The following is a 15,191-nucleotide window of genomic DNA, read 5'->3' as shown; positions in this document are numbered from 1 at the left end:
ATGGCGAGAGTTTCTACTGCCTGTCTTTATGCTTGCCACACCCTACCTTGGGCAGCAAGATCACCAAATTCTCCCAAATTGAGAACTTTATGTAGCATTAACATGCTCGGATTTTGATAGTCTGATATGCCAGTTGGATTGGACAGAATTTGTCACGATATACCTTCAGAAGGACGTCCAACAACTTTATCAATGCCAAGCCGAATAACTGCTTGCATAAGGGCCAGAGGTGGACCATCGTTATTGACTTGCTTAATTTGTTAAGCTTTTTCTCTTAAATAAACCATCAAATTTTCTGAAACTGTAATCATTTTTTGTCTGCACACGTACGTCAGATCTATCAATTTCCGTCCCACTCGGATAATTCCTTCGCAGTGCTTCGTTTTTTGTTTTAGAGTATATTATCTAGGGCAATATTTTGTATCGAAGTCACTGGCGGCTTGTAACCACATATTGGCAATTATCTCTCAAACAGCTCACTTGCCGACCCACGTTTACTGGACGTTGTTTCTTGTATTGTTGTAAAACTTGCATGCACGTAAGTTTTCCTATTCATTATGATACACCCTATGTTAACGGTTTGCCCGCATCTCGTGGTCGTGCGGTAGCGTTCTCGCTTCCCACGCCCGGGTTCCCGGGTTCGATTCCCGGCGGGGTCAGGGATTTTCTCTGCCTCGCGATGGCTGGATGTTGTGTGATGTCCTTAGGTTAGTTAGGTTTAAGTAGTTCTAAGTTCTAGGGGACTGATGACCATAGATGTTAAGTCCCATAGTGCTCAGAGCAATCTGAACCATTTTGTTAACGGTTTAAACTGTCGTCAAACAGCGGTAGCCTATATTCTATGTTACTGACGATTCTTAGACATTCGTGCAGCTTATTTTTGCTCTTAATCGACGGCTGTCGTGCCTTCCATGGACTGGAAAGACTCATTTTGTGATATCTGGTTCGTGAGATCTTGACCTCATATAAGAACTTGTAATTTTTTTTCACGATTCGATTTTTGTAAGGCGATTCAAACAAACACCTGTGCTCACTTTAGCCTGAAAACATCACTCACAGGCCAAGCCACAAATAGGGCAACTGAACGTCGCAGTGAGCGTGTGTTGTAGAACAGCCTTCTCTTCTCAACAATGAGAGTCTGTCATGGTGCACTATTCCTCCATAGTGTGCACAGGGTGGACAAAAACAACCTGATATCAAGGTCTGAGCGAGGTAGGCGACACTGGGTCGAACAAAATTTTCCAAATAACCATACTTCGGAAATGCACCGAACATGCAGAAGTGTGTGCATTCAAAATGACTTGCCCCGAATAATACCCGTTAACTTAAATCGCGTGGTTATGCATTAAGTTACCTGAAAGTAATGGTATCACGTGAACAGACAAAGCTAGGCACATTTTAAGTTCTTACCCATTGATGGTTACGTTACACAAAATTTACTGCGACGTTTATTGGGTAGAACTTAGCTATTGAATGAACTTCGGTAAAAGTATCGTAATGACATTAGTTACTTAATGTAATAATCTGTACTTCAGTAAGATAGTCGCACTGCTAGACACACCAAAACACGCTCGCATACTGTACAGTCTTCAACGCGCTTGTCGTAGACTGGCTATCATTTTGTGGTCGTATCCCCACAACCGTGCATTTCCGACCTGTGGTTATCTGGACAATTTTTCTATGTTCTACTTCTCATTCACTGCTCTGACCTTATAACCAGGTTGTTTTCCTTCGTCCTGTATGCCATGACGTGCACCGTCCCTGCCCGTTCAGATGTCGTCGTCGCTTTAAGGAATGTTTTCATGATTGCTATAGTCTAGTGTACACCAAGTCTTGGAAGGAGGCCCATTTGGCACTGGTGTGCTCCCTGCTCAAGGCAAACCACTGGGGCGCAGACTGCCCGCCACTGGTTCTACATGTTTTGCAGTTTCCCATCCCCAGCTGCTACAAACAGGCTCCAGACATTTTCGTCTCAGATTTAACGATCTTTCTAAAATTTTCTTGAAAGACGATTTTTTAACCATTTTTTGATCTACACAAGGAATAATGACGAAGATTTTGTTTTACGTAGCGAATTTTCTCGGATACTTTTAGGTCCGCAGTGCTAATAAGAAGACAGACGTTCAGTCACAGTTAACTTTGCGAAATATCAGTGGCCGATTAATTTGGGCGATAAGGAAGAGATAAAAGGAGTTAGCCTGAACTTAAGGATTATAACTTAGTTTGCCGCAAATGCGTAATGGTAGACTTGATTTTGTTTGCTTGACTAACGCAGTAATTTATCGTCAAATGTACGTTTACATCCAAAGTCTACGTGCATCCTTATGGTATATGACGGAGGGTCTCTTGTGTAGCAGTATTACGGTTGCCAGATTAAATTCACAAAATTACCGAACACTGGCATGTATGAAATCTTATGGGACTTAACTGCTAAGGTCATCAGTCCCTAAGCTTACACACTGCTTAACCTAAATCATCCTAAGGACAAACGCACACATCCATGCCCGAGGGAGGACTCGAACATCCGTCGGGACCAGCCGAACACTGGCATGGCGAAAGAATCTGTAGAGCTGAGGGTTGAGGGTGAACACAATAAAACACTTAGTAGACATTAAAAATTATATTTATTGTTGCTAGTTACAGCTTTAAACTAGAGCATAATTCTGTTTTTATTATGTCGACACCCAATTTTTTTTCTAGCGTCACTTTCCGTTAGCTTTTCTGTGACGCTCTCGCGATGACTGAACAATCAAGTGATAAATTACGCACTTCTAATTTGGATCTTCTACGTCTCGCCAGTTAATTCAACGTAAGAAAGATCACAAACTGACAAACACTTGTACAGCGTCGGTCTGACGACAGTTTCGAATGCGAATTCTTTCCGTGAATCTCACGCCCGTCCACAACTAGTCTTTACGTGATCACTTCACTTTAAAATAGCTCCCGAACGATATCTTTAGACACTGACGGAAAAAATCGCAACATCAAAAAATTATTAATTTAGAGTAATGAAATTTCTGGAATACATTTGTCTAGGTAACATACGAGTATTTAAGTGATAAACACTACAAGGTCGCAGGTTACTGTAAGCGCGAGATAAGCCATTGCAAACGTGAAACGCTGGTACATTTATTACGGGTGTATCTGCCAGAATGTTGAATGCAAGCATGCAAATGTGAATTCGTTGTGTTGTACAGGTGCCTGATGTCAGTTTGTGGGTCGGACGTCCATGTCTGTTGTACTTGTCTGGTCAATAAAAGGACAATTAATGCTCTTTGTGGGTGACGCCGGAGTTGTCGTCCGATGATGTCGCATATGTGCTCGATTGAAGGCGAATCTGCTGATCGGGCAGTCCAAGGCAATATATCGACGCCGTACAGGATGTTGCGTTGCAACAGTGGTATGTGGGCGAGCGTTATCCTGTTGAAAAACACCCCCAGCAATGCTATTCCTGAATGGGAGCTCAACAGGTCGAATCACCAGACTGACGCACATATTTAGTCAGGGTGCATAAGGTAACCACGAAATCGCGCCCCAGACCATAACTCCAGGTGCAGGTCCAGCCTACGTTCGTTAAATACCGTTCCGAATTTATCCGCAATACATTACGTTTGCTTATGTTAATAGTCATCTGACAGTTTTTCACCTAGCTTTCTACATCTACATCTACATGAATAATCTGCAAATCACATTTAAGCGCCTGGCAGAGGGTTCATCGAACCACCTCCACAATAATTCTCTGTTATTCCAATCTCATACAGCGTGCTGGAAGAACGAACACCTATATCTTTCGGTGCGAGCTCTGGTTTCCCTTATTTTGTTGTGATGATGGTTTCTCCCTACGCAGACCGGCGCTAATAAAATATTATCGCATTCGGAGGAGAAAGTTGGTGATTAAATTTTCGTGAGATGATTCTGCCGCAACGAAAAACGCCTTTGTTTTAATGATGCCCATCCCAATTTGATGATTTGCAGGTGTTCTCGCATTTTTCGATACTCCAACGATGTGACTACTGTATACAAAATCCTGACTCCTGTCAATAACCTGAGATAGCTAGCTGTGATATCTACCAAGTCGGTTGTAAAAATTCGTGGGCATTTAAAATGGAATGATCACTTGCGGCCAGTAGTAGATAAAGCAGACGGCAAACTTCTGTTCATTTGTAGGACACTGGGAAACTGCAATAACTGTGGAGGGACATTGCTTACAAAACACTCTCATGATCCATCATAGAACATTGCTCAAGTAAATCGGACCTGTAGAAAATTGCACTAACGGAGGATACGAAACATGGTTGCACGAATGACCACACGCTTGTTGGACACATAGGAGAGTGTCACGGAATTTCTGAAAAACTTGAACTGGTAGCACTTGAAGATAGGCGTTAACAATTCCGCAAAAGCCTATCTAGAAAGTGCCAAGAAACAACATTGAATAAGGAATTTACTACAGACTCTTACCTATCGCTTCTGTACACAGGGCAAGGACATGATTAGATTATTTACAGCACGTACAAGGCATTTCAGTATTCATCATGAGTGTCTGTTTACAGTGACCAAAAGAGAAAAGACGCGGGATGTACCGGATTAACTTGACTGCTATGGTAGCTAAGCATCAAAAAGAAAAGAAAAAGAAAATAGCCACACAAGCGAAAAAAAGTGAGGTATATGTTCTAGACCACAAAATTCTAACATCATTTCTTTTTTATAGACAGGTTTTGTGTCTAAATAGATAGTACTGTGCCACAGAGATTATACCGGATTTCATGTTCATGAAATGGCAGGCGTGACAGCCCGAATACAGCGACTCATACAGAAAATAATGTGACAGGAATATGACGACGCTATCTTTAAAGTATTTCATTAAAACGTGTCATAATGGTGAATGAAAGTGAAATATGAAATCTGAAATAGCAAATATTTCCTTACATTTGAGTCGAAATAGCAAATATTCCCTTACGTTTATTGTTTACGAAATGTAACAGGAGTATGAAAAAGTTCTTTTATTATAGGAGAAAATTTCATGTCATTATATTATTTCATTGGCGTCAACTAAGGCCATTTTTAAGGTGTCTGGAGTTGGCAGTTCATTTAACTTTCTTTTGTGCCCATAATTAATTGATGGTGCGCAGTCTACCCCGCTGTCCATGTTCGTCTCGGATTGTTGTTTGTCTTTCTTTGTTTATCCCAATGGCCCACTACCTTTTGTAGTCAAGATTCTGGGGCAACTTCAGATTTAGTGCCTAGAGTTCGTCTTTGCAATAAATATTAACAGGATTTGGTTTTTATCGAAAGGGTTAAAGATCTTCTCCGTCAATTTGATTCTAATCATTCTTTTTAAGTGAGAGTAAGATTTTCCCACCTTATGTGGGGCGTTCTTTTGTTTTTTTTTTTTGTTCATTTTATTAAGTTTTTCTTTACTTTATGACTGACTTTCACATAGATCTATCCATTAAGTCACAATAAAGAATGAAGTACGAATGTACGAACTTCGGCAGATAAAACATTGAGTAGTTTACAGAATATTAAATAGGAGAACACTTGCTAACATTCTGAAAAATTATATTTATTTGGCTACAAACCGGCTGTCGGCTTCTTCGGCCATCTTCAGGTGACAACTGAATGTTGCAATGCAGGTAAAAATGATGTGCTCTTTACACAGATATTATTTGTGCAGAAGATACTAAAATTACCGTTACGTATTTTGAAGTAACGTTCCGATATATAAACATTTACCACTGAACTTTAGGTTGTGTGGCCGTTAACTTCTGTTTTCATAATCTCCTCTACAGTTAACTACACTTTTTAGCACACTTAATAACATTAACTGAACTTTCCGTCGGTGCTTGAGTGAACATGATAATAATATTAAATAGCAAAACACTTTCTAACGTTCTGTTTGGTCACAAACCGGCTTTCGGCTTCCTAGGCCATTTTCAGGTGACAACCATCATTACTCTTTTCTTCTGTCTTGGCTATAAACCAGACTGGCACAGCATCCCATAAACATTACAGCCTGAAAGGATTTTGGTGGCTGTGAAGAGCTATAAAAAAGGCCTCGGAATCTTTTTAGGCCGACTTACTTTGGGAAAATAGACCTGTCAGACTACCAAATTGTGCCGGCAGGACTCCATTTACTGCAAGCTGAGACCCTCCTGCATCACGGTTGCTGACGGCCTCGTTGTGGGATAGAGAGGGAGTGCTTACCTTAGCGTCGCGACCCTCCGAGAAGTTGGGGACGCAGAGCACAAGCCTGTCCATGGTGCGTGCGGCGGCTGCTCTAGCAGGCAGGTGTGGCGACTGCGAAGGCCAGATAGCGCGCGGCAAATAAATGTCTCCACACCAGCCACATTACATAATTCTCACTCGGAACGGGTTCTGTTTGTTGTGAACGTCTCCTCTTGGCGCAGCCTAGCTCAGAGCCAGCTCCTACTTTTAGGGCCTTCATGGAGTAATTTCTCACCACCTTTTACCTACAGAATGGCATACAGAGCAATGATTAAATATCAGTTGCCTTTGTATTTACTTAAGGTCCTCAGTTCTATTTCACATTCTTCGGAAACTTTTCCAAAACATTGGTAAGTGTTTCATTTCGTCGCTTCTAACTAATGAATGAGTACACTATCTGATCAAAAGAATCCGTACACCTATTATTGAACGTTGTATGAGGTGTGTTCATCCTCCGCCTTTTTGACGGCTAGAAACTCTTTGAGAGAGGTTTCTGAATGTCTGTGGAGAAATGGGAGTCCATTTATCCTCAAGAGCCAAAATCAGAGAACGCAGTGTTGGTGAATGCTCGGGCGTGAATTGAAGTCGACGTTCTAACTCAACCCATATGAGTTCCATTAGGTTCAGGTCCGGACTCTGGACAGGCCAGTCCATTTCAGGAACGTTACCATCCACTAATCATTGTCTCAGCGACGCTGATTTATTATACGGTGCTTTGTCATGTTGATATAAACAGTCTTCGTCTTCGGACTCTTACTCTACTGTATGTAGCGCACAATGCTGTGAAATGAGTTCGCAACCTTCCACATTTAGCGTTTCGTTGAGCAGAATCATACCCTAACCACGAAAAACATCCCCATACCATAGCACCACTTCCTCCATACTTCACTGTTGACACTTATGGTAACATGGCGGTAGGTAACGTCCTCCGGGCCTACGCCAAATCCAAAACATTCCATCGAACTGCCATAGGATACAGCGTGATTGATCACCAGAATCACTCGTTTCAAGTCACGCACATGGATTCTCTGCGAATCACATTCAAGTACCTGGCGGAGGGTTCATCGGACCACCTTCACAATAATTCTCTATTATTCCAATCTCGTACAGCGCGCGGCAAAAACGAACACCTATATCTTTCCGTGCGACCTCTGACTTCCCTCACTTTATTGTGATGATCGGTTCTCCCTATGTAGGTCGGCATCAACGATATAACTTCGCATTCGGAGGTGAAAATTGGTGGTTGAAATTTAGTGAGAAGATTCTGGGTAACGAAAAACTCCTTTGTGTTAATGATGATACAAAACGTGCTGCCCTTCTTTGAACTTTCTCGACGTACTCCGTCAATCCTATCTGATAAGGACCCCACGCCGCGCAGCAGTATTCTCAAAGAGAACAGACAAGCGTAGTGTAGGCAGTCTCTGTAGTAGATCTGTTACATTTTCTAAGTGCCCTGCCAATAAAACGCAGTCTTTGGTCAGCCGTCGCCACGTTTTCTATGTGTTCCTTCCAATTTAAGTTGTTCGTAACTGTAATTCCTAGGTATTTAGTTGAATTTACGGCCTTTATATTTGTCTGATTTATCGTGTAACCGAAGTTTAACGGATTCCTTTCAGCATTAATGTGGATGACCTCAGACTTTTCGTTATTTGGAGTCAAAAATGTGTGTGAATTCCTAAGGGACCAAACTGCTGTAGTCATCGGTCCCTAGACTTACACACTACTTAAATTAACTTATGCTAAGAACAACACAGTCACCCATGCCCGAGGGAGGACTCGAACCTCCGGCGGGAGGGGTATTTGGAGTCAAGTGCCTATTTTTGCACCATACAGATATCTTTTCTAAATCGTTTTGCGATTTGTTTTGATCTTCTGATGACTTAACTAGTCGATAAACGACAGCATCATCTGCAAACAACCTAAGACGGCTGCTCAAATTGTCTTCTACGTCGTTATACAGATAACGACCAGCAAAGGGCCGATAACACTACCTTGGAGATGTTATCCCAAGCGTCCCCAGGCACTGGCTACAGAAATGTGTAGCAAATGAGGAGCTGCTCGTCCATTGCACCCTATTCTTTTTAACTCCCTGCACAGAGACATTGGTCCTAGCTAGACCACTGGTAGGATTTTGGAGCTCACGAGTGATTCCTTCTGTTGATTTCGTGCAGTTTTATGCCCCCCCCCCCCCTTCGCAATACTGAACGGTCCATGTACGTCGGTACGTAAGCCTAAGTTCTACCTGGTCCTGAAATAGCTGTGGTCGTTCCTATTTCACGACCACGTCACCAACAGCCGACTTGGCCATCTTCACAAAAACGAAATGTCGTGATGGGTGTGATAATCAGGTGAGATCCAATGATTAGTCCACATTCGAAGTCACTGAACTCTCATGACCGACGCATTTGCTGTTACTGCCTCTCTACTGACAACGCAAGTCTCCCCGCCTCCTTTTACACTGGCCAGCCCGAGCCTCGTGACATCTAGTACTCAACTCCACGTTACAATCGGGTGTCAGGATACTGATCAATGGCGTGGATTCTGTGTGGAAGTTCGCTTTCGAAGTAAAGGGCAATATCTGAAAAGACAAAACTTCATTCCCTTCCAAAAAATTACGAGAGGAAGAGTGGAAAGCTTTTGGCTAATCATTGAAAAACTTTTAGATCAACACAAACTGTCGGAAGATTTCAACGGAAGTTTCAGTTTCTTAAGTGCAATCCTGAAAGGTCTGCAAAATATCAGTCTAGGATTGCCATAAGCTATTGACTAGCCTCAAAATGTTTCCTATCCACAAATTTTGTCACATGAGGCGATACGTGGAAATAAAAGATTGCCACAGTTGTTAAAAAATGTACTTTCTCATTGTTAGAACACCTTCAACTTTTTTTCCATTTCAGGCCACTTCTCACGCAAAAATATTCGTCCAGATGGCGCAGAAGTTGAGCATGATGTACCCCAGTCACTGTTCTACCCGTTCATGGTAAGCCATCGGAATAATGATGCATGCATCTCAGAAAACACTGGTCATAAAGTTCGTGGCAAATGAAATCAACTTAGTTTATTCTGATTCAATAAAGGAAATAATTTTCTTTCACAAGTTATACTTTTACTTTGAAATAAAGGCTTTATTTCATCACTTAGTAAAAAGGTAATTTCACTTGTTTGAGCGCTGTAGTACTACACCACAATAAAAAGGAAGCTGTTATGCTTGCAGCGTGATGCATTCCACACACTAGCGTGAGAGAATAGAAACATGTGATGGTGGTAGGGCCTCTCGCCTCCACCTATTGTTTTGATTGCTGTTTCATTTATATACGGAGGTAAATGGGCCCTGGGCTTGCATTTGGGAGCATTGCGTTTCAATTCAGAGGTCTGGGAATCTTGATTTCGGGTTTCCGTGGTTTCCCTAAATCGCTTAAGGCGAATGTAGAGGTGGTTCCTTAGAAAATGAGACGGCGGACCTGCTTCCCCATCCTCTACTACGTTTCGTCGAGTTGACATCAAACCCTAATCTTGCTTCCCTACTAACCTTCCCTCGACCATTTTTCACCCACAGTAGCACGTCGACTCTCATCACTAGTTAGACTCATTTTCTAAAAAATCGAAATATTACTAGGAATTCACCTCTCCATTCGCTTTTGGGCAACATTCAACAAAACTGTGGCTCCCGTCTTGCAAAATCTTTTTTACATAGGCATTTCTACATGTAAAATGTACTAAACAATTTTTCTGGATGTACATATGTCGTCAGTTATTTCACACCCCTTTAATAGCCGACAACCGAATACCATGGCGTGAACTTTTTCCATTCAGCTGTGATTCAATTTTTATGAGGTTTCTTAAATGAATATAATAGCAGGGGGATCGAGGGGGAGTTGGAACACCAGTTTGAAATTGGAGCTACATTACTGGATCAAGTTCTCTAATCGAATCTTTTATTCCACGATTTTGGTCACCACGAGTGAAGTGTTTACCATTGTTGCATTGCCAAACAGAGATAATAATACACTCCTGGAAATGGAAAAAAGAATACATTGACACCGGTGTGTCAGACCCACCATACTTGCTCCGGACACTGCGAGAGGGCTGTACAAGCAATGATCACACGCACGGCACAGCGGACACACCAGGAACCGCGGTGTTGGCCGTCGAATGGCGCTAGCTGCGCAGCATTTGTGCACCGCCGCCGTCAGTGTCAGCCAGTTTGCCGTGGCATACGGAGCTCCATCGCAGTCTTTAACACTGGTAGCATGCCGCGACAGCGTGGACGTGAACCGTATGTGCAGTTGACGGACTTTGAGCGAGGGCGTATAGTGGGCATGCGGGAGGCCGGGTGGACGTACCGCCGAATTGCTCAACACGTGGGGCGTGAGGTCTCCACAGTACATCGATGTTGTCGCCAGTGGTCGGCGGAAGGTGCACGTGCCCGTCGACCTGGGACCGGACCGCAGCGACGCACGGATGCACGCCAAGACCGTAGGATCCTACGCAGTGCCGTAGGGGACCGCACCGCCACTTCCCAGCAAATTAGGGACACTGTTGCTCCTGGGGTATCGGCGAGGACCATTCGCAACCGTCTCCATGAAGCTGGGCTACGGTCCCGCACATCGTTAGGCTGTCTTCCGCTGACGCCCCAACATCGTGCAGCCCGCCTCCAGTGGTGTCGCGACAGGCGTGAATGGAGGGACGAATGGAGACGTGTCGTCTTCAGCGATGAGAGTCGCTTCTGCCTTGGTGCCAATGATGGTCGTATGCGTGTTTGGCGCCGTGCAGGTGAGCGCCACAATCAGGACTGCATACGACCGAGGCACACAGGGCCAACACTCGGCATCATGGTGTGGGGAGCGATCTCCTACACTGGCCGTACACCACTGGTGATCGTCGAGGGGACACTGAATAGTGCACGGTACATCCAAACCGTCATCGAACCCATCGTTCTACCATTCCTAGACCGGCAAGTGAACTTGCTGTTCCAACAGGACAATACACGTCCGCATGTATCCCGTGCCACCCAACGTGCTCTAGAAGGTGTAAGTCAACTACCCTGGCCAGCAAGATCTCCGGATCTGTCCCCCATTGAGCATGTTTGGGACTGGATGAAGCGTCGTCTCACGTGGTCTGCACGTCCAGCATGAACGCTGGTCCAACTGAGGCGCCAGGTGGAAATGGCATAGCAAGCCATTCCACAGGACTACATCCAGCATCTCTACGATTGTCTCCATGGGAGAATAGCAGCCTGCATTGCTGCGAAAGGTGGATATACACTGTACTAGTGCCGACATTGTGCATGCTCTGTTGCCTGTGTCTATGTGCCTGTGGTTCTGTCGTTGTGATCATGTGATGTATCTGACCCCAGGAATGTGTCAATAAAGTTTCCCCTTCCTGGGACAATGAATTCACGGTGTTCTTATTTCAATTTCCAGGAGTGTACAATACCACTGCGCGCACTCTCATACACACACACACACACACACACATAACTAAGTTTTACTTATTGTGCGTTTACAAGACAGTAGGAAGAATACCTGACTAAATCTGAAGGTGATTTGGGCGCAAAATCTGGCACATCGAGATAACACCTCTGAAAGCTACAGTAACTCTAACGGAAAGGGGTAACAAATCTAACTAAGCTCGGACGACAGATATGGATCCAAAGTTCAATGCTATTTAAGCTCTATGCCAGAGTTTATTATTCGTAATAGTTAGCGAGTGGCGGAGTGCTATCTCCCGGTAACCCATGACCGAACGATTTCAACTGGTGAGAGATCTGGAGCACGTGCTGGTCACGGTAACAGTCGAACAAGCTCTGTATGGATCAAGGGCAACATGCGGTCTTCTGAAAACTTGTTGACAAATAATGTCACAGAGACCTCCAGATAGGGCACTGCCAACAGTCCTAACACATCTTAAATGCAGTGGCTGTTGTTCAAAGAATAAGATACGCGAACCACAGCTGACCGGTTTTGCACGGATTGGCATTTCATACCATCAGCCTATGTGCTGGACCGATATGATGATGACAAATGCTATCTGGCACATTCGTTTCCATCGGAATCTCCACAGTTGGATAGGTAAATTCGGATACTATACACAGAAAAGGCAACATGGTCTCACCACTACGTCCTGTAAGTAGTGGAGTACTGGGGGCGCTGGGACACTTATGGTATGCAAATTAATTAAATTGAGCAATTAATTACCATCTCCAACCATGCCCACCCCCCCCCACCCCCAGATGATGTCATGTGTTTTTCTAAGTTCGCTGGTGGGTCCCAGCCCCCTTCCCCTCCCCTCCCTCACCCTAACCAATTGGGGGAATTTCGAATTTTGGCGGGAATTTCTTTGTCGCAGGGCTGTGCTGACGTACCACCCCATCTCTCCGCCCGGGAATTGGCGTCAAATTATAATGGTGGAGCCATTTCCGGGACTCGAACCCTGATACTTCTGGACAGAAAGCCCAAGTACATCTTTAAACACATGGAAACCGCCCAGATGCAGAAGAGGAAGGTTAGGTTAGTGTACTTTGTTTATTTTGAATTAAGATCGATCCTAATTACGTAATTAGTCATAAATCTCGGGCCTAATTGCACAACTATATGCACAGTACTACTCAAGGACAGCCTAAAATCACAATACAACTAAAAAATTGACGACGGCGCACATGTGTTATCCTGCTGGGAAAAAATTTTACAATGACATTCAAAATTAATGGCAGACGCACTCAGACTCTACCCTTCACCTACAAGCTGTCAGGAAAATGGATGGCGTGTAAGATACTATCTTCATATTTTGTTTCTTTGGCGGGAAATACAGGGTGATTATAGTTAAAGTTAAACTTTCAAAATGCTGTAGAAATAACACCACTAGTCAGAATGACATAAAATTGCAGTGGAATAGTGTTGGAGAAGGGGGAAAACGTATGGCAGAAGAAAGAAAAATAGTGTGAAAATGGACCAATAGATGGCGCAGTATGCGTCAGAGTACGTAAATGAAAACACCTGTCATGCGCACGATCCATTGAAGTTGGTATAAATACGCCGGGTACACGGCTTTTATTCCTTTGGCGTCTGCACGTTTGCCACGACTGTCTCAATGCAGGATTACAAGAATGATGACTGTGCACATGTCGCTCTGCAGAAGTTCCGGACACTGAAGGGTTGAAAAAAAGCGTTGGTTTAATGATTGTCGTGGATCTGGAGAAAATGATTCGGAAATTCGAAAAAACGGGCTCTTTTTTTGTGCAACCTGGTAGAGGAAGGAAACGAATTGATTCAGCGCCAGTGGAAGCAGTCGCCACAGCAAAGTAGGAGGAGACGAGCGGTGGTGTGCAAACGGGTAGTACACGGAGAGTTGCCTGACCATTGGACAAACCCGTGCACACGGTGCAGAAAATTCTTTCCTATCCATTAAAAATTACCCATGTGCACAAGTTGCTTCCTGTTGACCTGCCAGCGAGAGAGAGCTTTGCTTTAGAATTTATAGCTCATATGGACGCGGACAATGATTGTCTGTCGAAGATTTTGTAGACAGACGAAGCCCACTTCCAACTGACAGGATATGTCAATGCACAGAATTGTCGAATATGGGCAACGGAAATTCCACACGCAAATCAACCAGTACCACATCATCTTGAAGAGGTCACTGTGTGGAGTGGGTTAACGACCTCATTTATCCTAGGGCCATATTTTTTCGAAGAGTCAGGTGCTTCCAGTCCTGTTAACTCTACCATCACTGGTAAGCGCTATGAGTGTCTTTTGTGCAACCATGTCATTACAGACCTCCAACAGTGTGGATCTGCGGACGGGATCATTTTTATGTAAGATGGCACACTTCTGCACATTGCAAATCCAGTTAAGCAGCTGCTGAAGTGCCATTTCGGAAATACTGGAATTATCAGCCGCCATTTCCCTATAGCCTGCCCATCCCAATCACCTGATCTTAATCCATGTGACTTCTTGCTGTGAGGCTGTCTGAAAGATGTTGTGTTCAGTGTTCCGATTGCACACTTAGCTGCATTGAAGGCACACATTGCGCAAACATTCTGCACATGACCCTAGAAACACTTCGATCAGTTGTGGAACATGCTGTTTCTCGATTTCAACTTGTTGCAGAAAACGGCAGACAGCATATTGAACATGTTTTATGTCAGTCACACGGAAATTAATAATCTGATTTGATTTTGATTAATGTTTTTTATGCGGTTTTTGGCCTCAGAATAATTAAAAACCGATTTGTCCCATCTGATGTGATATGACCTTGCCGTGGTGGATGGGCTTACGTAAGTAACATCATCACACCTCTACACCCATGCACACTGAGTAGTACAGTCTGTTTAACGTCAAACGTACACCTTAGGCATTGCTGTATGTTTCATTTCTCATTTGTAGTCAACCACTATTAAGTTATGATGCTTACAGCATTATCTATTGCTACATTTTGTAACTATTTATTTTTCTACTGCATTCAGTATTGGAACAAGGCGAGTTCTGCTCCAAAGTACCATAATCCAAGATGGCGGCGATGATGTCATCCAAAATGCCTGCTGTGACGTCAGCTCATGACGCAAGTACCGTTTTCCAAGATAGCGGATTTTGGAGGGAAGTTTGAATTTTGGCGGGAAAGTACCACACCCCCTCCCTCAGAAAAATGGTGGGAAGTTCAAATTCCAAGAGGATAACGCACCAAACCACGGTTATCTCTACTAATCAAAGAAAATCGTGGGAAGATAGCTCACTTAGCCTACCTCCACTAACCTAAGTCATCCGACCGCCACCTCCTCCTACAAACTGGCGCCAAGTTTGAATTCCAACAGTATAATGCATCACACCCCGGTTATCTCAACCAAGCAAAGAAAGTCGCTCGGGCTACCTCCACTAACCTAAGTCACCTCCACTAACCTAAGTCATCCGACCGCCACCTTCTCCTATGATCTGGCGCCAAGTTTGAATTTTGGTGGTAAACAAAGG

The 15,191-nt window shown here is 43.8% G+C and overlaps 1 protein-coding gene across 1 annotated transcript in view; it reads right to left on the bottom strand.

The window, feature by feature from the left end:
* Window positions 1–6,309, bottom strand: part of LOC126189230 (formimidoyltransferase-cyclodeaminase-like) — a 124,534-nt gene extending 118,225 nt beyond the window's left edge. The window contains exon 1 of the mRNA XM_049930925.1: window positions 6,208–6,309. Within this exon, the coding sequence (XP_049786882.1) occupies window positions 6,208–6,261 (54 nt within the window). The 5' untranslated portion in view covers window positions 6,262–6,309. The remainder of the gene's footprint in view (window positions 1–6,207) is intronic.
* Between the last annotated feature and the right edge of the window lie 8,882 nt (window positions 6,310–15,191).

Source organism: Schistocerca cancellata, chromosome 1 (genome assembly GCF_023864275.1).
Source record: "Schistocerca cancellata isolate TAMUIC-IGC-003103 chromosome 1, iqSchCanc2.1, whole genome shotgun sequence".
In the NCBI taxonomy this organism is placed as follows: Eukaryota; Metazoa; Arthropoda; class Insecta; order Orthoptera; family Acrididae; genus Schistocerca; species Schistocerca cancellata.
Note: the sequence above shows the minus strand (reverse complement) of the source record. Positions and strands in the feature narration are given on the sequence as shown.